The sequence below is a fragment of the Mytilus edulis genome, chromosome 9 (genome assembly GCF_963676685.1).
Source record: "Mytilus edulis chromosome 9, xbMytEdul2.2, whole genome shotgun sequence".
In the NCBI taxonomy this organism is placed as follows: Eukaryota; Metazoa; Mollusca; class Bivalvia; order Mytilida; family Mytilidae; genus Mytilus; species Mytilus edulis.
In genome coordinates this window covers 50,061,305-50,087,807 of record NC_092352.1, presented here as the reverse complement: position 1 = coordinate 50,087,807, position 26,503 = coordinate 50,061,305, and the positions used below count along the sequence as shown (strand labels likewise).

Sequence of the window (26,503 nt, the reverse complement as noted above, 5' to 3'; positions counted from 1 at the left end):
ACAATCCTCTAGGTGTTTGGAAAGCTGTTTTGAGTTTTGCAGCATCCACAAGACTAATTTGCCAATCTACCTTTGTTAAATCAATTTTAGATATAAACTGATAACCAGACAACTTTGAAAATATCTCCTCTATATTACCAATCGTTTCTGCATCGAAAATTGTAATACTATTTAAGCCTCTAAAATCTATACAAAACCGATTACTCTGATCTTTCTTCTTGACAATCAAAAATGGACTTGAATAAGGACTATCTGATCGCTCAATGATATTCATTTCTATCATCTTATCGACTTCCTTATTCACCGTGTCTAGCATAGCATATGATATGGGATAAGGTTTAAATCGAACAGGATCATCAGAAGTCAACTTGATATCGTGCTGTAGTACATTTGTCGTACCTGGAATATCTGTTAACACGTGTGAGAACTTATCTAGTAAACACTGTACCTTAACTGTTTCATTTGCTTTTAAAGCTTCGTTGATATGAACATCTCGTAATGTCTCCTTAGCAACTGCAACAGGCGTTTCGATTAACTCACTGTAGCAACAAAACTTACATTATGATCTGGTGCACTAACGCACATGTTAGCTTGCTCACATTCAACATACAGTTTCAACATGTTGACATGAAACATTTTAAGTTTACCTCTTATATTAATTCTGTAATCAAGATCACTTATCTTTTCTACTATAGAGAAAGGTCCTTTCCAATGCAACAGCAACTTATTTGCTTTAGTAGGTAGTAGCACCAATACCTTTTGACCTAACTTCATCTTTCTTGAACGTGACTTTCTGTTATATATATACGTGACTGTTTACGTGAAGCTTTCTCCAAGTTTTGTTTAACCAATTCGCAAGTCGATTCCAATCTTTCTCGTAAATTGATAACATACTCGAATGTGGACCTCACATCAGGATCAGTAATTTCTCTAGTCCACAATTCTTTAAAACTTGTCATTGGACCTCTGACTGGCCAACCATATACCAATTCATATGGGGCAAATAAAACACTTTCCTGAGGTACTTCTCTGTAAGCAAATAATGCTGGTCCTAAATACTTATCCCAATCCTGCGGACGTTGAGCACATTGTCGCTTCAACATCAGCTTCATCGTACCGTTAAACCTTTCAACGAGTCCGTTACACATAGGATGATACGGTGTAGTAGTAAGCTGCCGAATAGAAATCAGTCTTCTCACCTCAGACATCAAATTGAAAGTTAATTGTTAGCCCATATCTGTCAACATCTCTCTTGGAAAACCTACCCTACAAAATATATCAATCAATGCTTCCGCTACCCTTTCTGCCTCGGTAGATGGTAATGCTACTCCTTCTGGATACCTTTGTAGCGTAATCAACAAGTGTTAGTATATAACGATTTCCTTTATCAGTTACTGATACTAAAGGTCCAACTATATCTACAGCTACTTTGCGAAAAGGTACATCTATGATAGGGGTTTTACCCAAAGGAGCTCTTACTTGCTTACCTTTTGATACAGTCTATTAGCAAATATCACATGACTAGCAATACCGCTTTACATTGGATTCAACTCCTGGCCAGTAAAACTCTGATAATACACGATATACTGTACGTCGTGTAGCCATATGTCCAGCTATCAATGACTCATGTGCTTATTTCAGGACATCGCTTCTATAAACTTCAGGAACGACCAACTGACGGAATAACTTACCATTTTCTACGTTTTGTGACATTAATTCTCTATACACAAGTTTCTTCTTCACTATGTAATTTACCTTTGTTCCATTGGTCTTCTCAAAGTTTCTGCCTTCAGCAACATACTGTCTTAGCTTCGACAAACTTGCATCAGACTGCTGTTCATGCTCAATGTCCTATACTAACATCCTTAATACTTCCTGGAACTTTTCATTTCGGATATGAATTATCTCTCTTCTTCGCTTCCTGTCGAGTTACTACACTTACCGACGGAGATATATCGGGATCATAAGGCTTCCTAGCACCATCTATATTTCCTCTAACATCATACAATGGTTGTTCCATACACCATGCTTTTACTTCACCCTAATTATAGCTATAGGTACTTTAACACTCGATCATAGCCTGGTCCACAAGTGTCAAACGCAACACAACATAAACAATATCCTTAGTCTAAATTTACTCTGAATAACAATAACTACATTAAATATATTGTTTGTATTTGAAGCGAGCAACAACACTGAGGTAATGTAGTGTAGCAATTTTACAAATTCTGAGGTTCCAAACTATCAGGATTCTGTCGACATTACAGTTTCTGAAAAATACAATAGTAAGCGTTACTACACGTTATAAATGTATATTCAAAGTATATAAAAAAAAATTCTATAGAAAATATAAATTTAACTTCAAAATGTATAAGAAAAGCACTTCAGACTTATCCCACTTCTGACACCAATTGTCACAGACGGACGGATGGATAAGTCTTTCCGTGCTATTTTACAATATTGACTGAAGAATCAACGATTAGAATGAATAAATTATTTAATAAAGAAACACAAAAAAAAGCAATTGAGAAGAAAAATTCAATCAAATTACTATAAACATTTAAAGTCCAAATAAATAGTCCAACAGCTTCAGTAGTTTGTATATCAAGATTACTCCCTATATGTAAGTTCATTATGACGGTTATGCTATCGTGCACGACAGTTCCACTATAATACGTAGATATGTTGTTTGTTGAATGATGTATTATTGCGTTCAACCTGTATGACCACTCCTTAATACCACAGCATTGTATTACTCTGGTGCAGGCTGGAACCTAATAATAATATAATTGTACAAACTCTTTGGAACGATTATCAATTTAGATATGCATTTTACTTGCACGTTCATGCAACAAAAACATGAACTCTATAATCTCACGTTCCTAAAATGAAAATCTGTATTCTATTAATTTACGAAGATAAATACGCACATCTTATATGTAGCAAAATGTGTCACACTGTAATAAATATCATAATTTGCATGATATTTTCACGTACATAAGGAAATTCGGAACCTTGTACACATAAATATCACGTACATTCAATTTGTACCCGTAATTAACAGTCTTGTTCTTGTTCACTAGTAAAACCGCAAATATCTGAATATAAAACATTGTTTTCATATCTTTAAATCCGTTTACAAAGCATTATAAATTGTACAATTTACATAATGGAAAATTGTCTGCAGAAGTCGGAAAGTTTCGGAAATTTGATAAACAAAAGTAACACACAGAAAAGTATAAATATATGTAAGAATAAAACACTTACCTCGGAATTGATGCACTATATAAGGTAGAACCATTGTAGGTGTAATTAAGATATCAAATATGAAATGCATCTTTCCACACCAAAATCCCAAGCAGAAATAAAATGACAACATGTCCACAGAACTCATCTGACCACTGTTTGAAAATAGCCAAACCTGTCCGAAGAACTCGATTGACCACTATTTAAAATTATTCAACAGGTGTGTATTTTGGCCAAGCCTAATCAGTGTGAGTTCAAACACCATCATCAATCGTAATTATTATGAAGCAATAGTTCGGTATTATGTTACCTAAAAAACTGTTTTAGGTGCAAAATGGTCGGTATTTTTGTAATTTTACTTTTTAAGAAGTTATTATTGTCCATTATTAACACGGAAGGTTGTTGAATGTATGTTCGCTTGACAAACCAAAGAAATAAGTGAGAATAAAAAAATCTTATGGTTTAGTAAAATAACAAAATAACCGAACTTTCAGTTAAAATCAAAAGGGACTTAGCAAATAGTAAAACCAAAAGGTCAAACACATCAAACGACGGTTGAACAACTGCCATATACCTGACTTGGTAAAGGCATTTTATTTTGTAGAACATACTGATTTAATTAGGTTGTATAGCTGGATAAACCTCTTAATTGTATTACAATCGCATTCAATTTCATTATCTTGACAACATTGTGTATTTAAAACAAACAGATGCGGGTGTTTCACCCTACATTGAAGACCCATTGGTGGCCTTCGGCTGTTGTATGCTCTATGGTCGTGTTGTTGTCGTTTTGACACATTCCCCATTTCCTTTCTCAATTTTAGATATGGTAGGTAAATATTTGAAAACAAAGTAAGGGTACAGCAGTCAAAATGGACAACATTTTATTATAATGTTGATAATTATAAGAAAAACTGTTTGTTCTACCACGAAAACCCAATGGTATACATCACAATATATATTACACTGTTTAGACAAATTACTGAGGTAAATAAAAGAAAAAGAACACATAAATAAATCCCATAGCCTAATAAAACAATGGTTGTATCATAAATTCCTACACAGGTGCCTGTATCTATTGTAATGTGTCAACCTATTAATGGTCCAATATCCATCCTCAACATCGAATTATTCAAATAATAAAAACAATAAACGGTAACCAACTCGATATGTATCAACTGTATGCATGTACTGCTGGAATGTTACTAGCGACATAAACACATGAACACATAAATATTGCTAAAATTTGTCAACATTGTAGTTACGGGTTTGAAACTTTGAATATTTGAATATTTGTTTTATAACTTGGTCATAAATGTCAAAATATTAAAAATGCATTTAAAACTGAAATTACACCTAATATTATTTGCAATTTCACGCCTGTCAACTGCATTAATGGCTGTTGATTATTCTATTTCCTCTCCTCTCTTAATAAAAGAAACTTCGTTAATTGATCTCTATCTTCCTCGTTATTGTACATTGATTAAAATACCCTTTGTATCGCAGGTTAAGCATTTCCTTGGGAGAAAGGTGTTATTCGGGTCATTTATTCTTCCTGTTTATTAAGTTCGTAATAAGTGAACACACTCACCTAAAAATATGTGCCAGCGTTATATATTTTATTTAGGGATAATACATGTATGCTTTATGCAAATGGTTACTATTGCAGGTAAGTAAAATAACTGTTGAACTCAACATTTTAATGACACTTGGTCCGAGTACACAGTTATTTCGTAGTGCATTTCTTTTAAACAATAAATGAAAATTAAAAAAATCCCACCTGCGCTTTCTCAATAATATTTTTACAGTGTGTTGTACTACTTTTAGGACAAATTATATCAAAGTTATAGAAAACTTCATCAGCTCTAACTCAAAATATGGACAATTTTATGTTAAGGGGGTCTTGAAATCTTTTGACAGCTTCCGAAGTGCTAATTTTTTACCTTTTTCAGCTGGACCTAATCACTACTTTACATTGATATTTATGACCCAAATTTTTTTACAGTGTCATTTCACCCCCAACTTGCTATATGAGGCATAAAACATGGAGAAATGAATTTGGAAGGAATAACAAAAATTGGCAAGTAACACACTGTCCACACTAAGGACTATATTCGTGGACAACGAAAATCAAAGGACGATAACTGTGTACTCGGACCACTTGCTATATTTATATAAGTCTCATCTGTAAATAATACATGTTACAAAATAACTATTTAGTCACTAGTGACAAATTGGATAACAGATACATTTATTAGTATATGTATATGAAGGGGATTAGTAATTAATTTAGAATTAATGCACTCTTTCTAAAGTGGTAAAAATTGTTTGTCGCTGCAACACAATAAAAATAAAAATACTGGGTCTATAAACAAGCACGCTTTACCGTTTATCAAAAACGCTAATGCTACTTGTTCGTGTGCTTCACCATTGTCGAATTTACTAAAAAAAATAAAATTCAACCAAGCACTGAGTACTCGAAATACCTTACTGTATTACATACCAGAATAACAAAAGTTTCCGAACACACACTGTTATATTGCTGGGTCGTCTAAGTACTTTATGGAACCTCTTTATACGTGATAAAAATCTAGGTTATCAGCGATAAATGTCGGAATTCAAGATGCAGCTTAACTGCATACTCACGCGCCATTGTGATTCAGATGTCAAAAATTAAAAAAAAAATTAAAAAATTATAAGACAATCACAGTGTATCATGTTTATAGCTTATCTTCTGACATCAGACTCGGATTTCTCTTGAACTGAATTTTAATGTGCGTATTGTTATGCGTTTACTTTACTACATTGGTTAGAGGTATAGGGGGAGGGTTGAGATCTCACAAACATGTTTAACCCCGCCGCATTTTTGCGCCTGTCCCAAGTCAGGAGCCTCTGGCCTTTGTTAGTCTTGTATTATTTTAATTTTAGTTTCTTGTGTACAATTTGGAAATTAGTATGGCGTTCATTATCACTGGATTAGTATATATTTGTTTAGGGGCCAGCTGAAGGACGCCTCCGGGTGCGGGAATTTCTCGCTACATTGAACATGTTGAAGACCTGTTGGTGACCCTCTGCTGTTGTTTTTTATTTGGTCGGGTTGTTGTCTCTTTGACACATTCCCCATTTCCATTCTCAATTTTACTATACTCATATACTGTATGTTTTATTTTTCCATTGTAGAGCGCCAATATTTGACTTATAATTGCTTTTTTCTTCGTTGTTAAATCTTTGGTGGATAGTTGTCCTTTGGAAAGCATGACACAACTTCTTTTTTTCTAATTTATATTATCAGCGTGAGGATACTTGATTTAAAAAATGACAACCCTTGTGTTAAGTTTGAGGGGGGGGGGGGGGGGGCGTATAAATTTCAACAAACAATTGAAATTCCCTTATTCGATTTCATTCTGACTTTTTTCTTTCTTCAATTGGGCATTTTCGGAAGAATAAAAAGGATCTAGCGTTATTGTTAAATTTGACATTCTGCTATGTCGATAAAGTCCTCTAATTAAATTTATGAAGTGTGTTGACTTTCTTACACGCATCTATCCCATTACAAATATAGGATTCCATAGATATAGCTAAGTGTGTCTGATATCTTGATCTTCATGTGAAATTTGACAAAAACGGTCTGTTGAGAGTATAACTTTACGTAATAGAGATAATTTCAGGGTAGAAATTATGAACCCTTAATTTGTACGTATTTACAATATTTCAGGAGCGCATCCATGTTGAGTAATATATCTCTTAGTTAATACAATATTCCGGATACAGGAGTTTGCAATTTCCTATTATGGGTTCCTTGAATTGTGTTGCTGCTTACAATGAAGCATCTTAGCCGAGAAGACTTGACGGACGTCAGTACGAGTTTGTTGCGCGATATGTAATATATGTTTTACATACATTACATATGAGGACAAATATGTTCCAATTTTCTTTACCATAATTGTGTCCTCATTTTTGTGAACCTGATCTGTTATATTATGACTTTCTCCAAGATTGTATTCATATGAAAACAGTGCACTGATCGATGAGCATTGTATGCAAAATCAATTAGTCATATAATACCAAAAACTTTGGTTGGCGCTTTGAAGTGATTTAATCATTAATTGTCCAAAATAATGTTAATGTCTGTTGTTTAGCTTCTCAGGACTAACATTTGTTCAACACATGGTTCTTTTCCCTATAGTTTATGCTCGATATGTTATAGAATATTCAATAATTTGTGCGATTAAACGTGTCATTCCGCTGTTTATACATATTGATAGTTTAATCAATTTTTGATAGGTTGAGACCATCCCGCGTGATATTGAACAAATCTTCATTTTCCATTCTGAGGATCATATTCCCCATCTGAAATATCGGGATTACGTCGTGCGACGTTACGGGCGGTTAATGTTCATAACGTTTTAAACTCTTATTCTTCTTAGAATAGCAATAGAAAAAGTTGTTATCATGTTCAAATTTATTTAGACGATAAAACAAATAGACTTATAATTAAATTTTGATCTGTACTGTTTATCAGTGGGTATGTCGTGTTTAGTTTAATTAATAAAATCAAACGGATTAGGAAAAAATGTATGCAAAATAATATTTAATATTTTGATAGTAAACCAAGCATTACCAGTTGAATAAAACATCAATTTCCCTTTGCCTCGGGAGATATGAAGATTTGCCCACCATCGAAAGATCACAGCTACATAGCTGTTGTTGTCTCTTTCACGTCTTAATGTATGTCCTATCCATGTCCACCGTCTCCTTATATATATAATGTCTAAAAATAGCAACAATCAACATTCAATCTATTTAAGCGTGGATCAGTTTGTGAAAATAAACTGATACAGTTACTGAATTAAAATATATAAATGTCTTAAACACACTAATTAAAACATTAAAAAGTTCTATTAGATGTTAAATAGAAATACGCAATATTTCGCTAAACAAATTAGCTTCATCAGGCCTGTGCATCTCTCAAGGTGAAATCGGATGCATGACAAAAAAATATTTTTGTAGCTTAATCTATACAAGAGTTGAGGAAAAGTGTAACATATCGATTGCTTACTTAATTCTCTCCGCGCCAGAAGTCGCATAAGGCCTCCACGCTGCTTTTCCACCCTTTTCTATCTTTTGCCGCTGTTCTGGCTACGTTCCAACTTGTCCATCCTTGTTGGTTCCTTTCTCTCTCTGTTGTTCTTCTCCATGTAGTTTTTGGCCTTCCTCTAGTTCTTTTCCCTTCAGGTGCCCATTGTAGAGCTACATAGCTGTTGTTGTCTCTTTCACGTCTTAATGTATGTCCTATCCATGTCCACCGTCTCCTTCTGATTTCACAACTGATGTTTCTGGTGTTAGCTATTTCGTTTACTGTTTTGTTCGATGTTTTACTTTGCCATCTTATTTTTAGGATCTTTCTTAGGCATTGGTGTTCTACGGTATTTAGTTTCTTCTCTTCAATGTTTGTTAGTTTCCATGTTTCGCATCCATACAATAATACAGGTCTAACTAATGAATTATATAGGTTTTATTTTTGTTTTTCGGCCACTTCCTCTTGCATACCATATATTTCTTAGGCGATGGAATGTCCCTCTTGATTTCTGTATTCTGTTTTTGATGTCACAACTGCCTCCTCCCTCTTTATCCATGACTGCTCCAAGGTATGTGAACTTGTCTACATCTTCTACTTTCTGGTCGTATAACGTTATCAACTATTTATTCTTTGTTTGCTTGGATCTCAGAGTTTTACACTTTTTAGGGTTAAGTTTCATTCCAACTCTTTCAGCTTTAGTTGTTAATTTCTGTGTTTTTTCATCAAGGTCGCTAAATTTTGAGGAAAGAAGTGCGATGTCGTCAGCAAAGTCAAGATATTCTAGAACAGTATTAAAGTTCCATCGTATCCCTCTGGCTTTGTCTGCAGTTGTTTTCCGCATGATCCAGTCTATGACTAGAAGGAAAAGAAAACCTGGCATTACGCATCCCTGTTTCACTCCTGATTTTATCTCAAACCATTCTGATGTTTCTCCCTGATCGATGACAGAACACTTAAATCCTTTATATATCTCCTTTATGGTTCTTATGATCTTGTCTGGTATTCCGTAGCTCTTCATGATATACCATAGACTCTCTCGGTGGACTGAGTCAAATGCTTTTTCGAAGTCTATAAAAAGTATTATTAAAGCTGCCCTCCATTCATTTGTTTGCTCGAGTATGTTTCGAAGGATAAAAATCTGTTCAGTTGTTCCTCTTTTTGGTCGAAATCCTGCCTGCTCATTCCTCAATCTCTTGTCTATTCCTTCTTTTATTCTTTCTATTAGCATTCTGCAGAATACTTTACTGAAAACAGGTAAAAGTGTCACTCCCCTCCAGTTGTTACAATCTGTCATATATATCGCCCTTCTTAAAGATCTTACAAATCAATCCCTTTCTCCAGTCTGATGGCCAATTTTCTTCTTCCCATAGGCTGTTAAATATTTCTGCCATTTTCTCTGCTGTAAGGTCGATGTCTGCCTTTATAAACTCTGGTGTTACACTGTCTATTCCTGCTGACTTCCCATTTTGTGTCTTCTTCAGTGCTCTTTTAACTTCAGCTACTGTCCATTCTCCTAGATCGATCTCCTCTATTATAATTTCGGCCATGCCTACATCTTCCTCTGAAATTGGATAAAGAGGATCTTGCCTATTCAAAACTTCAATAAAATGTTCTACCCATCTATTCAAAATATCATTTCTTTCACTTTTCAGTTCTCCTTCGTTACTTTTTACTCCTGTGTGTTGCCTCTTTCTTTCACCTGTTAGTATTTTAGTGATGTTATAAAGCTCTTTGCTTCTGCCATTTTTTGCTGCTTTTTCTGCATCTTCAGCCATCATATTGTACCACTTCCTTTTATCCTCTCGTGCACATTTCTTAACCCCTTTATTTTTCTGCTTGTATTCTTCGTTGAGTCTCACATTTAATCTTTCCGATCTAGTTCCTTCTAATTTATTTTTAATTTCTTTTCTTTCATCAACCATTTTCCATGTATTGTTGGTTATCCATGGTTTACTGATCTTTTTACTGCTCCCCAATACCTGTTTAGCTGCCTCAGTGTATATCTCTACTGCACCTTCATATTTCAACACTGGATCTTCTATATTAAATTCTTCCAGTACTTGGAATCTGTTTCTCACTTCAATATTGTACTTTTTCCTTACATCCATAATTTTTAGCTTGTTTAGGTCATATCTCTCTCTTTTGCATTTGTTCTTGTCACCTTTATTTCTTGCCAGTTTGAGTCTGATCTTTGATTAAGTGTTAAAATCCCGTTTGTTGTTAGCTTTCATCCTGACCTGACAAATCTTTCATCAATTGTCCACAAACACTGGCGTCTTATTGAAAAAGATCCTTCCTTAAAAGAGATTTTTCCATCACCTCCCATTATGGCTTACCGCAGACCCAAAAACCTCAAAGATATTCTAGTAACATCTAAAGTATCTAAACAGGAGATATCAACAATCGGAGGTTATACACCATGCGGAAGGGGCAATTGTAAGTGCTGCAGAGTCGCCACTATCGAAACCCAATTCGTCAGCACAGTCACAAAGAAAAAATACAACATATTCATAACATCAAATTGCAAAACGCAAAATTGCATGTATGTTCTAACGTGTGGAACTTGCAAAATACAATATGTTGGTGAAACAGAAACACCATTTAACATCCGACTAAATAACCATCGGTCATTTTATACAAAAGAAAGGAACTGCCCAATTACAAGACACCTTTTAAGAGCAGGACATGATTTTGAAAACGTCACATTTCAAATCATTGAGAAAAATCAAAATTGGGATACACAAGGAAGACAAAAAAGAAAGAGATTTTGGATGCACCAGTTACGAACTCTTGAACCTGATGGACTCAATGAGAGAGACGAAAAAAGATTTAAAAACAAATCAAAACCATAAGTATCTTGAAATCATACAAATTAATTTATAGAAACTCATACAATTAATCGAACATCTATAAATGTGTTAAACTTTTATTCCAAGTTCATGTAGTTGTAGCTACAAACATATTTTATGCAACATCAATCAATATGTTACACTTTTCCTCAACTCTTGTATAGATTTAGCTACAAAAATATTTTTTGTCATGCATCCGATTTCACCTTGAAAGATGCACACGCCTGATGAAGCTAATTTGTTTAGCGAAATATTGCGTATTTCTATTTAACATCTAATAGAACTTTTTTATGTATTAATTAGTGTGTTTAAGTTATATTCTTAGACATTTATATAATTTTAATTTAGTAACTGTATCAGTTTATTTTCACAAACTGATCCACGCTTAAATAGATTGAATGTTGATTGTTGCTATTTTTAGACATTATATATATATATATATATATATATATATATACCCTCGTGAAATACGAATAGTTGTGGGCGAACAAATCTTCATATCTCCCTTCGGCACGGGAAATAAATGTATACTATCTTTTGTTTTGTATTTGAGAGAACTGTTTGTTACTCTGTGTAAAATGTGTTGTCTGAAACCTAATTCGATTGACAAAAATTATGATAAACGTGGCAAATCAAAGAGCATGACATACAGGTCTCATATGTTCGATAATATTTTTTTTCACAAAACTGATGCTTGGAAGAAATACTTATTTTTTGGAAAGCTGAAACACACGATAAATCGAAAAAAAGCGATTGTTGTGAAATTATATAAAAACTAAATCCGTAGATTGATCAGCATAAAATCTAAAAATTGCATGTTATGTAACATAATTTTCATAAAAGGAGTTATAGTAGGATCGTGGTATATGTTTGTTACTTATAAGAATAAAACTGTTAGTCCCATTGAGAGAGAGAGAGAGAGAGAGAGAGAGAGAGAGAGAGAGAGAGAGAGAGAGAGAGAGAGAGAGAGATCATCCCTAGAACCCCACTTTAACCCGAGACGAAGTCGAGGTGCTGATATTGGTCGAGGGATGATACCCGTAAGAAGTTAAATTATACAACCAACATACTGTACGCTTTAATTGTCCAACAATAGCATCACTACCTCTATATTTTTTTTATGGAAACATAAATTCAGTAGATCCAGTAAATCCCCATGATAAAAAACTATCATCATTTTGAAAATCTTTATCATTTGATTTAGCCATGTTTACATCTGTTTGTCAATAACAGCTGGTTCTGTACAAAACGATTTACCACTGGATCCAATATACCTATTTGTCCGCCATTAATGAACATCACAAAAGTTCCCATTAAATGTTGATGTCATAATAAAACATATCTTACGTCATAAGGAAACATAAACACAAGATACCGGAAGTAACTTGCACGAGAGGCATTGTTATGGATTTTTTGCACGAGAGGCCTCTGATAATGGTTATTAGCCAAGGTTATGCAAAAGCTATCATATTAATGCTAAGTATATGATAAATATTATTAGTTACATAGTGTGTTAGTGACCTTATACGGTATATATGGGAGCAGTAAAAGCTCGAATTCCCATATGAAATTAACTGACCCCATATATACCGTATTAAGTCACTAGCACACTATGTAAAGAATGTATCTTACCGACTATCTTAACGTGTGAATTTTTGACTAGTGACATATCAAAATGAGCTAGTCTTCAATACTGGTATCATTAAGAAACTATTTCCATTGATCCTACAAAAACAGATGCCAGCAATAACAACTTGTTAGGTTAAAATGTGTTTTATGAATGTATTTCAATCTTAATCATCGATTTCCCTTTACCTTTAAGATTTTTCTCAGTACCGTTTTGTTCTTATAGACGGAAACCACTACTAACCGTGTATGAAATAAGCCCTGTCTCCCTACTAACCTAATATGAAATATACAGTCTCCACGCGGACGCTTTTCACCAACCATATTCCAAAAAATGTATAGAAGGTAAGATAAATATGGATAAAAGAATTGCAACGCCTTGAAAAAAATGCATTTTACAACTTTTACTGTAGTCGAACTTTACAATGTCAGACATTTCAAAACTATTCTTAAAATGATTGTTCACATCATGGTTGATCGTTATACGCCAGAATTAGTACTTTGTGTGCAGCCTCCATTAAAACGGATAACCGCGTCTTATCGTCTTCTGATTCCTGCCTTAAGTCGACTAATTTGTTGCTGAGGTAGTAGCAATCATTCCTGATGAAGGTCATTGTTTATTTCATGACGTGTTTGAACTGGGGTGTCCTCTACGCTCAATAGTGTCCCATACATGCTCGATATGGTTCATCTACATATATATATACGATCGAGCCAAGGAAGATAAATAGAACTCCTTTGGAACAATGGATCTACCTCCACGATATTAATTTCCATCTTTGGCGAGCTCTGCACTACATTGAATACGGGCAACAGTGTGTCTGTTCGTAAGAAAAGGTTCCCGACATGGTCTTTTCGCATGATAACCAGTAGCAATGCTTTTCCCTAGCAGATGTTATAGGGGGTCTTCTTGATCTCGGAAAATCTTTTACATCATGTGATTTTTATTCTCAAAACGACTTATAGTGGAATGATGATGACCAACAATACGTGCAATTGTCACAGCGACATACCTGCTTCTCATATGCTGATTATCTACCATCTTGCTACAGTTACGAGTTGTGGATGACCAATTACAAGGTGTCAATAATATACATTATAAACTTGGTTATATAAAGTGTAAAAACATCCGTTTTACTGTTTACGGGTACAGTAGCTGCAAACATTTATTTATAAAACTCAGGTGAGATTTAAATAATGTTTAACTAGTTCTATTTCATTAAATTATATCACATAAGAAAAATTAAGAGTTTTTTTTTTATTTGAATTTCAATTTAGTGTTGCAATACTTTTTTGACTTTTTTTCTATGTGTATATATGATATTCACTTATTTCAACAATCTGTATCATTTTAGTATGGTCAATCATGTATTAAACTCGTTATGTCTATATTCCACAGATGCACATTGTACGTTTCCAGAAGACTTGAGGGGCTCATGGATAAGTGCAGAACACGGAGTATTAACGTTTACAGCAAATAAACTTTCTGGTTATACTATATCGTTGTCTTTCACATTTAGTATGTCTGATTTTGACTGCATTACTCTATCCAATGATCAGTACCATCTAAGGTAATTAATTGTTTACACCAAAACAAAACAAAAAGCACAAACTGGTTATGTCATTGCATCAAAATAAAAAGTAACGTACTCCAAATCATAATAGAAAAGAAAATAAAAGCCTTAACTGCGTGAACTCAGAACACGAATACATATCGCAAACGAAACTGTAGATGAACTAATCTGCTATAAAAAGAATGACTTCCTATAATTATAACTAGTCTAGGGTGAATAATATATTCAACAATGGGTACTGAACTCATACAGGATGATATGTTTATTTTTTACTACGACAAATACAACATAGAATGGTAATTTGTAACATTTATAAGGCCTTACATTTAACGGTCTTAGAAAATGTTATCGGTTTATAAAGTATATGATGACTTAATTTTTATAGTTTATTTTCATAGAATAAATAGAAGAGTGAATTTATGCAATATCAAGATAATGACATATAAAAAGGAATATACAAACATCTGAAAGTCTTCCACAAATGACATGTGATGACCAGTTACATTTGTTAAATACTTAAAAGTTTGTTTTTCTCGTTAACGAACGTAGTACTTGTACAAAAAAGGCATGCCTACATTATTTTTGTATTATGTAAACTACATATGCATCAGCTATACATTTTTTTAAATAAAATTATAATACCTACAGAACTAACTAACGGCTTTTTAATAATCATACTAATCAGCCAAATTGGTTTCATTACAGAGGTACTTCCACGTTTGATGTTTTTGGTGTTTTTCGTAGGCCACACTTATGTCTGGAGTTTCACAACGTCACTTTCGACAAGTATTACTATTATGTTGCAACAGGTTAGTGCACTCATGGTTGTATGGGTGGTTAAACTAAACATACCTCCGTTAAATTATGGGGGTATTTACGCATGTTACGAACGAGCATTTACTTTCGAACAATCAGTACATGATAAAATCGTTTAAAAGACTTCAAGTAGAAATACAAGTCACTTTACTGAGCATTATGACATAAGGGTTGTTTCTATGTGAATGTATATAACAGGCACTTGTTCTGAATAAAAAAAAATATATGCCTCAGTATATTACAAGGTTATTAACTCACATTTTAGAAAAATGTCACCAAGCCGCGAACTTACATTAAATTTCGATTTCACGGTTGTCAACTCGAATAAAATAGTTATCAATGTACATTGATCATAATTTAATACGCCAGACTCGCGTTTCGTCTACATAAGACTCAACAGTGACGCTCAGATCAAAATAGTTATAAAACCAAACAAATTCAAAATTGAAGAGCATTGAAGACCCAAAATTCCAAAATAATTTGCCAAATACGACTAAGGTAATGTATTCCTGTGATGAGAAAATCCTTAGTTTTTCGAATCTATAAAGAAAAATGACCATATAATTGACTCTCATATCAACGCCAAAATGATGACTCCTGGGCTGATGATACCCTCTGGGACGAAACGTCCACCAGCAGTGTCATCGACTCATAAAAATTATGCCATATAAATCAATTGATTTATCTACAAAATGGTGTTTAAAACGCTTTTATCTAGACGTTGTACAATATTATGTTTTTATCTGACTATAAATGATGTATTTTTTTCAAAAATTCAATAGATGCTGAATGTAATGATTGATTGTTTAATCCTAAAAACATAATTTTTATAAGATTTTTTTTTATTTCGAACTAGCAGACAGCAATTACTACTACTGTCGAGTCTGTATTAAATTTTTGTTTCTTTTTTCATAATTTATGTATACATTTTTTGTACCTTGCCGCATCCAGTCTGTCTTATAAATTTGTATTCTACTTCGTATAGATCTGATGAGTTTAGCTCTTTTCAAATCATTTTATAATTTTTGTCTTATGTTGTACTGTAACACTACCGTTCTATGTTACGAGGAGGATTGGTACAGTACATTATTAAATCATTTTCAGTTTTTTGTCATTTTCCACTGCAAATGCAGTACTGTTTAGACAGTTTGCTCGCATTTTATTCAGTAACAGATTCAAAACAGCTATTGAACAGTCTGAACATAGACTGACCACAACCGCAATTTCTGAATAGAACCAAATTGTCAGTAGTGTATAAGACTGACAAACTGAGTTTACGGAATAATGTATTGTTCAGTCTTTTAAGAGTAATAAAATTAATTGAGAATGAAAATGGGGAATATGTCATAGAGACAACAACCCGATAAAAAGCAGACAGCAGCCGAAGGCCACAAATGGATCTTCAACGCAGCGATAAAATCTATCACACGTAATTGGTCATCAGCTGGCCCCTAAATAAAATTGTGTACCAGTTCAGCATGAACGGACGTCACACTAAAATCCAAATTATATAAATAAAATCAATAAATATGAAAGCCTTACAAAAGCCAGCTAGAGACTACTGACTGTGAACAGGCCCAAAAGTTCGACGGGGCTAAATAAGTTTTGTGAGATCTTGACCATCTACTTTTCCTCTAGCCAAAATAGAATAAAGACACACATAGCTATATAGGAAGAAATGTTTCAGATTAAAATATGTTTGTGAACAAAAGCAACGTATACATTTGTTTATATTAACAGGATGACACGCCGAAGTATTGTGAAAACTATTAAATTGATACACGCATTAGTCCATTGTGAAACATTGTGTATTCATTAAAAAAATTTTTTTTTTAATTCAGCTATAGAAACTACGAGCAATGACAGAATTTACATTAGTAACAATGACAACCCAGTGATGCACGACGATGTGTGTAACAGAAAAAACCCTTTCGAACTAGGATCTTATGTCATGTTGATAAAAAACGGTATGTTTTTTTCAGAAATTACCACTCGCATATATCGTATTCATACTACAAATATTAAAATTTTCTTTAGGCTTCTGAGGTTCTTTTGGAATCGTACACATATCCCATATGTTGAGAATAACTGTTATCTAGCACAAACAGACTTCAAGTTTTACAGTAATAAGTTCACAATACAAATTATACCTGTATGTTCACATTGTTTGCTTCTGTAAGTGTGACATTGTCTGTTCGAATTTCATCCTAAGTTGAACACGATATCATTTCATACATATATATTGCAAAATAGAAAACGATCCTTGCCTTAGTTGCTTGATCTTGAAATCAACTTAGATTCGACTGTCCTCTGTTTCGATACTTATACAATTTTTTTGGTAGATCGTCTATGTAATTAAAAAAAAGTTTGAAATCTTAAAATGTTATTAATACGTGCTTGGTTTAAGCAGCATCAGTATTTTTCAATCAAAAATATATTCGTTTAAGTATGAAAACTAATTTCTAGTATACTTCAAAAACAAATCAACAGTGCATGAGTAAAAAAGGACCAAAACAGAGATTCGATTGTCTAGACCGATCAACTATATGTCAAGCTAGTAGACATAATCGACTAATGACTAGAAAAAGTGTTAATGAAATTTAACAGACTATAAACAATCTGCCTTTACCACCAACATTTAGACAACAAAACAAGTTTTATTTCTTGGGAAAAGTTTTAATGTATAATACATCTTAATGTGAACTGCTAAACATATTTGATACTTTTTTTAGCATCGACAATTATACTTAAGCTAATGAAACACAATGGTAAACATAATCTTTTAACAATAGAGGTATCGATCCAGTGCTGTAAAAAAAGAAAACATCACACTAGATAATGTAATGCGTCCGAAGCTCTTATCTAAAAAGACCTTCATCAGGAACGATCAAAGCCAAATATTTGAAAGCCGAGGTATATAAGTACCGTAACAGTTGAAGAGCTATATGATAAAATAACATTTAACAAAAAAACACAAATCAACATAAGGTCAATTTTAATTACAAGTTTAAAGATAGTACAGTATTTTGTTTTTGTTTACACAGGTACATCAGATACTAATTTAGCAATGAAATGTCCTAGCATTATTTTAAGAAACTTTGAAAATGTAAAATTTAGATCGTCTGATGGAACACAAAGCTGCTCAGGAAAATTAGAAATATTAGCTGACAGACTGAAAATAAATTATACATACAATTCCTGTGATATCAGTCTAACATTTTCAGGTACGATAATTTCTAATGTTTAAAGTATAACAACGTACCATCTTAGAATGATAATGTGGACTGCAACATGTATAATGTGAAACCTAAATTTGTAAGAAAGTGTATTTATTATTTTAAGAATCTATAAACATCTTTAAAATGCTATAGTTCGTGATGTTGAATACATATGAATAAAACTAGAGTAATGGTAAAGATCATTTTTAAAAATTATTCTAAATCTTTTAAACATTTGCCATATTTTAGTATCCTTTCAAATGTATGATTGAATTACAACTAACGATTGTTTTGGTGCGGTTTTAAATACTTGCACTTAGTTTACAGTTATATGTAGCTGAAGGACAATATCTTGTTTTATATATAAGTCGGTGGACTCTGGAGTTGTTTGTACAGCACACATTCTGAGAGCACGACTTACCTTGCCGTACTTAATATGGACGCATTCGTTGTTCGTGGCAAGCCATATAGAATAGTTTGTTATGTAAGTATTTTGTTACGACAAATATTTCAAAGAACCATTCACAATCATTATCAAACGTCTGAACTTCTACCTATTCCAGTTCGCCATTTAAATCCACAACGTATGAATATCCCTGCCTTACTCTTGTAAATATAAAATTTGCATTCCGTCAGATTTATTTTTTGTGTGGAAGATTGAACATTCAACCTAAAGACTGCCTTCCTAGCGTATATCTAGTCATGCAAATGACAGAAGACAATATTGTCTGATGACCGATATATATTATAAAGATCCCGTCATGTCCTTACTTCACAGGCTTCAAAAGATAATCATTTATAAAAAAAAATGTTAAGAGCATCGTTTATATTTTTGTTTAATGGAGGGATGTCAAAAGATCTGAAATTTGATACTCGGATACTCGTTCATGATACTCGAGTACTCGCGAGTACTCGGATGAATCTTAAATGTATATTGAAAGGTTTAGATTTTAGGTGGGATGCAGTATGTTTGTTATTACCTTTCGTTAATAGCAATTATTGTTTGTGTACGTGTTCATGAACCAAATTCCAATAAAATCAAAAATATTTCCATATAAAGTCCGACAAAGTAAACAATGCATGTATCATCTCATTCTGTTCCTGATGAGTTGGTATCTTTATAATACGACTTGTCAATTAATTTGTCAAAAACAATAGTGGACTCTAAATTGCTTGTGCTTTTCCGTGTTGATCGGTCTTACTTTTTCTGTGCTTTGTTTTATTGCCCTATTTTTGTATGATTTTCTTTCTTTTTGCCATGGCGTTGTCTGTGTATTTTCGACTTTTGGGTTTGAATGTCGCTTTAGTACTTTTGCCTATCTTTAAATTAAACAACTATTAATTTAAATGCACATCTTAAACCAATCCCGTTTATATAGAAGTCTTGATTAACAAACAAAGGTAACTTTTTAAGGCTTGTGATGAGTTAATTATTAATCCATGAAAGTGTTGATCCATGTACAAACACTGTTAAAACATCTTTAATCAGTTGAATAGGGTTCACAACAGGTCACTTTGATTTTGTTCTTGTTTAGAAATATGATCTGGCCAACAATTTCAGACGAAAGACGGTTTGACTTTCTATTTTTTGTTACAAGTAGTGCACATGAAACATTCCCTCGGAAGGGAAGGACGTCGCGGGTACTACGTTAACAAATAGTAGCCTCATGATAATTATATTTAATTTGTTTATTGACTTTATTTAGTATTACAAAGGGGATATCTCAACGGAACTAAAATAAGTGGATATATGATGAGAAATATCTCAAGATGTATAAAAGGCAAACGAGTATCCGAGTACTAAAACTGTAGTCGAGTACTCGGCCTTCCGACCGAGTACCCGAGTACTCGAGTACTCGTTGCCATCCCTAGTTTAATGCAATGGCAGTTAAGATTTTTTTTAAAAGTATGACAATGATCATGAACAGGAGGTATATTCATGGGATAAATTCTAAAAATTTGTTTTGATATTTCAACAACAGAGTTAGTCAAAACAATAGGTTGAACAATCCCTACTAGTTAATCAAAACAATAGGTTGAGCAATCCCAACTAGTTAATCAAAACGTAGATGCATCTATCCTAACTTTTGATACCGAGTTCCCTCCTCTAGTGATCTCTACCTTTGTTGGGAGTTGACGCTTATTCTTGTTAGCTGTTTATGTAATACACTATATTGGCTAGTGTCAAGACAAGATCGGTTTCGTATTTGGGGAAAAAAACGATCCAATGCTTTAGATATATAATATGCGATTAACATGGTTGGCAAAACTAAATGCATGGATAAGATAAGATTTTGTTTAAATATATTTTGATAACAAAAGAAACTTTTTACACGGTAATACAGCAAATATTTGATATTTGCGGTTCATTGTTGTATATTCTAATATTTTTTGAAATTATTTTAGACTTTGCGATTGCAAGAGAAGACCTTGAAGGCAACCATATATCCTGGATCGTGTTTGCCCAATCAAACCGCGTCATATGTTAGTTCACCTGGTGTCCTCGTGGAAATGTCTGACATTTCAGGTAAGTAAAGATAATGTGGTTAGCATGTGAAATTACAATCTTATGTTTAGTTCATGAAATACTGAATAGTATTAACTTATTACAAATCATCTTTTAAAAGAAGTCTGCAAGTCTCCAGTATCCAACAAACCTTTATCTTCAAGTGGCATTTCAAATGTCCTCACATGCAACCTGTTCGTCCTACCATTTAGAACAATCTAAAGTTATTACTGTAAGCAATATAAAAAAAAATTCCCAATCCCAATGCTCTTTATTAAAAATCAAAAAAAAAATATGTTGTATCATTGAAGTAGCTAATTATTTTTTCAAGTTTGAAAGTGAACTGTGGTGATCAGATCTGAACTTTCAAATACTTACATTTAACTTCGTACCCGATATATCTTTTTGAATTTTTTGTTATACCTTACACTAACTACCTTCAGGTTATATCCACTAATACATGTTATATAATTACCTATGATAGTATCCACACATTAAGATCGGTCATTATTGTTCTTCTTATGCATAATTGACATTTCTGAGACATAAAGAGTTTGAATGGTTGAATGTATTTGCCATGTAGAGTTTCCAGTTAATAAGGAACTATTCTAGGAACATTGTAATTGTATATATTTCCTATTTGGGACAGTTACCTGTCATTGGTGTATGTATGTTATAGATAATGCATATTTTAAGGTTTTTCTTGTCGTAGAACACACCGAGGGTTGTCAGGATTGATCAAATGAAAGACCGACCGGAGGGAGGTCTTTCTTTGAACAATCCTGACACCCCGAGGTGTGTTCTACGACAAGAAAAACCTTAAAATATGCATTATCTGACTTATATACCGTCAAAAAATATTAATTTTATAAAGATTTGTAAAATTTAGTTTCCTTTTTTACCGACAACACTAAAGTGGGATATTCCTTTCAAATGCGTTCAGGTTTTAATACGCCCTGCGGCTCATTTAAAATGTGAAATAAAACTCACTAAATAATTTAGATATAAACCTTTTAAAAATTGTTATCCATACACAATAAACATATTACTGTAACTGCATGAAGACACAAATGTACTTTTACCATCCGATAACGATGTATGAAAAATACAAGACCCATTGTAAGTTATTTATTGTACCACTTAGCTTATTGAAAAGGGGGAGGGGTTATGGTTTTTTTTTCTATTTGCTATGTTATTTCTATCGCAGAAAAATTGTTATTTATTTAACCATTTTACTTGAATCGAATGAAAAAATCAGAAAGATTGTCTTTCGAATAGCAATACATTTTATTTAAAGATAGTCAGGATAAAATTATATACCCCCGCACCCGACCCTTTCGTGAGTTACGTTAATGTTATTCAATAGAATATAAGATTATTTTATTAGTTGATCATTGATAGAGTAAAAAGTATACATAAATTTTAAAAAGTTAAGAACTGACACGAAGACGAATATAAATACATGTAGGTCACAGTATGATTTCCTATTCAGTGTGTATCGTTCTGAACATGCATGAAATATTTGCCACTGACGTTAAGCAAGCAACCAAAAATCAATCAACCTATTCAGTTTGACTCAATAAGATTTTAAAAATCTTACACACGAATATGTTAAATCTGGATTTATTTTATGAAAGTCTACATTAAAATTCATCTGACCTATATGATAATGTTTCTTTATTATAGCGATAAATCAACATAACTTAATTCACGTAATTTGTTTCTAAAATTAAATTGCGGGTCTACAATGACGGTTTCTTTTACATCTATCATTTGTTGAACTATAGAAAATAAATTTCCAAATCGTCAACACAAAACTATTAGACGAATAAAATTAAATCATAGATTGCATGTTTATCAAAGAAAATAATGACCTTACACAGGTCATTATTTTATGCCTTGGAGCATATACCATTGAAACATGGTATCGTCCGGGTTGATTCTGAAAAAGAATAACCTGACGTTCTGAAAGAAAATAACTCCATATAGGTATATAAGCAAGCATTAACTAAGTTTTTAGTATAATCGGTGAATCTGTTTTTATATGTTTAAAAAGTTAACATTTCATTCATTAATTTATTTCCTGTAAGACGGGATGCTTGTGTGATTTCCTCATTCTTTTACAGTCAGCTTAACTATGCTTTCTTATTATAGGTAATGCCGATAAATTGTTATCATTGTCTGTCGTCCTGTTGTCACTGTCCTTCAAATAAAATTGCTATTTGGAAAAACTTTTAGGATTTTTGGTCCTCAATGCTCTTCAACTTCGTACTTTATTTGGCCTTTTTGAAATGTTTTGATTCTAGCGTCACTGATGAATATTTCGAAGACGAAACGCACGTCTGGCGTTAATATAAATTTCAATCCTGGTATCTATGATGAGTTTATAACACATTATTAAGATGATAAAACAATTTTCAGTACATCAGGTACATATAGCATCAAGACCGTCATGTATTATTTGTGAATTGATAGCCGTTTTGAATCTACTGCAAAACACTACCGCCTATACGAGAATGTCGAATATTATTTATCAATAGTTTAATTTTGGATGAAACGCGTCTTCTCATTGACTGACAGTGTTTTGTTTATATGCTCATAGACACAACAATTCTATGTGACCGTGACGTCATCAAAGTTTTTTTTGTGATTCACTCCGTCTTAAAATGAAATTTAGAATTGAATTATAAGGATTGACTTTAATATGTTTTCTATCTATTCAAAATAACATCAGCCATGTGGTACACACTTTAAAATAACACTCTACGCGGGTTCTTCGGTGTACACCACATGTTTTATGTTATTTAGAATAGACAGAACAAATATTACAGTCATTCCTTAAATATACAATTACCCTTTCCATGTTTACGTACTATATCGTTGTGTCATGTATTTCTTCAGATCACGAACTTAGATTTGTTACAGATGAAGGTAAGTTATTTGCTATTTTTTCAACATTTTCGAAAGTTGAGAATATCAAAATTATGACACACTGATCAGAATGTCTTTAAGTTTAAAAAGACATAAAAAGACATAATAACATGTCCTGAACCAAGTTAGGCATATGGCATTTTTTATGTATAGTTCGTTTTTATGTATGTTGCATTGTTGTTTGTTTTTGTTGCACTTCTGTGTTCTTTTATTTCGTTTTTTTTCCCTCTTATAGTTGATTTAATTTCTCGGTTTTAGTTCGTAACCCGGATTTGTTTTCTCTTCTCGATTTATGACTTTTAAACAGCGTTAATTCTGTTATCTTTATTTAAGGCCGCATTTAAGAGTTCTTTTTGAATATATAAGCCGATGGATATTATAAACTTAACAGTGACGAAACGGTATCATGTAAAAATAATAGCAATCCATATATGGGTAGTGCAAAGCTAAACTTGATAAGATTGTTGAATGGGAACCAACGGTTGGATAATAGTTGTGGGGTGATTGTCGGAGGAGCAAATTAAGCTAACATAGTATTCAAACAACAAATTATTCATTTGATTTCACAATTCAAGTGTTGATGTATATGATAAAAATTTAAAACATAACATGAAAGAAATCCGGATCGAAATCATTTCCAGTAGTTGTGTCACATGTGTAAAGAAACTTTTGGGAGTATGTGAACCGATGTGTTATCCAAAAAGGTATGTTAAGGTGTCTAAGTATTATGGGTTTTTTTTATCTGAAAGCAAAGTTGTCTTACATTAGGTAATAATCTGCATGTCTCAATTGTGCATACTTAATTTTAAATTCGTGTATGGAATAGATTCTACTGTTGAAGTATATATTTTTGAATACAGTAAGCGAAATAGTTACACCGACATTGTCATCAGGTTAATAATATCATAAATATAGCTGAATCAAAACAACGAACACCAAACATCAGTCAAAACTGCTATACAATGAAAATAATGAGCAACCAAAAAGGAGAACCTGTGAACAAGAAAAGGTGTAAACAGAACTCATGAAACTTACGCGCGTCTGGCGCAAATACAAATTTTAAACCAGGCATCTATGATTTATTTAACTTTGGACTTTACAAAATTCCTTAGATCAAGGGTCGACTAAGGTTTAACCATGTTTACAGAATCGTGAATGCAATTTATATTTTCAAGCGATGGACAAAAGTAAAGTGAATGTCATTGAATTAATTTTGTTTTTCTAATTGAATTTACAGGACTAGCTGTAGGGATACCCGTAGCTGTTATTGTAATGGTCTGCATCATCGGAGTTATTGTGTTTATTCGGCGAAGGTATGAACCAAACGTGACATAATTTGAAAGGAAGATTTTTTTTTATTTAAATAATTTTCTTAATCAGGAATAATTCAATTGAAGTCTTTGAAATACAATATACAATTAGCAAAAAAGTGAAATAACAATAAAAAAGAACTCCAAGGAACAATCAAGACAGAAAGTCCGTAGTCAAATGGAAAAATCTTAAGCTCAAACACATCAAACGAATAGATCACAACTTTCATGTTCCTTACTTCGTACAGACATTCTCTAATGCTGACACTGGTAGAGTTTCGTCTTATGAATGTCCCTCTGTTAGCTTTCGACTCTTTTGAACAGTGAGAAATGTATTTGCCCTTTCCATTGGTTGTTTTTTCCATGCACTTTAGTAATTGACAATCAGAATTTTTAATAGACAATTTTTTTTACGGACTTGTGCATTATCTGACCATGTATTGAAATGTGTATATTCGGAAGAAAAGGAGGGTCAGGGTTTATTTGTGGTGGTGGTGTCAATATTTTAGGCGATTCATTTTACAACTTTTGTGTTTTTCATCAATCAAAAAATGTCAAAGATTAAGCAACACAGAGCTCACCTAAACGTATGTGAGTACCATTGATCTGCTCCTCTTATGAAACTAGTATCAATTATTTTTACTGAATTATCCTATGAACCTTAGTTTATATAGGTTATTCTATATAATAACCTTCGATGCTGTCATTTTTATATCAACTGAGATGTAGAGTGGACTGATCAAATGCAATCTTTTTGGAATAAATAACACACTCATCACTTGCAGTCCTTCCTGTGCCCGTCGTAGTTAACAGTTTACAAAATCGTCCTTTCTGAAACTAAACCGATGCAATTTTAATCAAACTTGACCGAAATTATCATTAGGGTATTTCATCTTGGTTGTCAATTTTTCTTTTTTTCTTTTTAGCCATGACGCTGTCATGTTAATTTTTGAATGATGAGTTTGAATGTCCCTCTAGTATAAAAGAGGAGCGAAAGATACAAGAGAGACATTCAAACTCTTAGATCAAAATTAAACTGACAACGCCATAGCTAAAAAGGAAAAGACAAACAGACAAATAATAGTACACAAGACACAACATAGCAAACATACGAATAAGCAACACGAACCCCCTTAAAACTAGGGGCGATCTCAGGTGCTCCGTAAGTGTAGCATATCCTGCTGCTCATGTTATATCCGTCGTGTTGCTAATGGTACAATAAACCAGAACGGGATTTTATGATTAAGAGGGACGAAAGATACCAAAGGGATAGTCAAACTCATAGATTGACTTTAAACTGACTAAACAAAGACGTAGTACGACATAAGTATTATTTTCGATATTATC

General features: G+C 33.0%; 1 protein-coding gene and 1 long non-coding RNA gene across 2 annotated transcripts; one reads left to right on the top strand and one right to left on the bottom strand.

The window, feature by feature from the left end:
- Positions 1-9,606: 9,606 nt before the first annotated feature.
- LOC139490011 (uncharacterized) lies at positions 9,607-10,434 on the bottom strand. The gene has a single exon (XM_071276864.1). It carries the CDS (start codon positions 10,432-10,434, stop codon positions 9,607-9,609), a length of 828 nt encoding a protein of 275 aa, XP_071132965.1.
- A 10,377-nt stretch (positions 10,435-20,811) lies between these two features.
- LOC139489752 (uncharacterized) lies at positions 20,812-25,162 on the top strand. Its single transcript, XR_011656229.1, has 3 exons — positions 20,812-20,936; positions 23,817-23,846; positions 25,084-25,162. It is a non-coding gene; the product is annotated as an uncharacterized lncRNA (long non-coding RNA).
- The last annotated feature ends 1,341 nt before the right edge of the window (positions 25,163-26,503 follow it).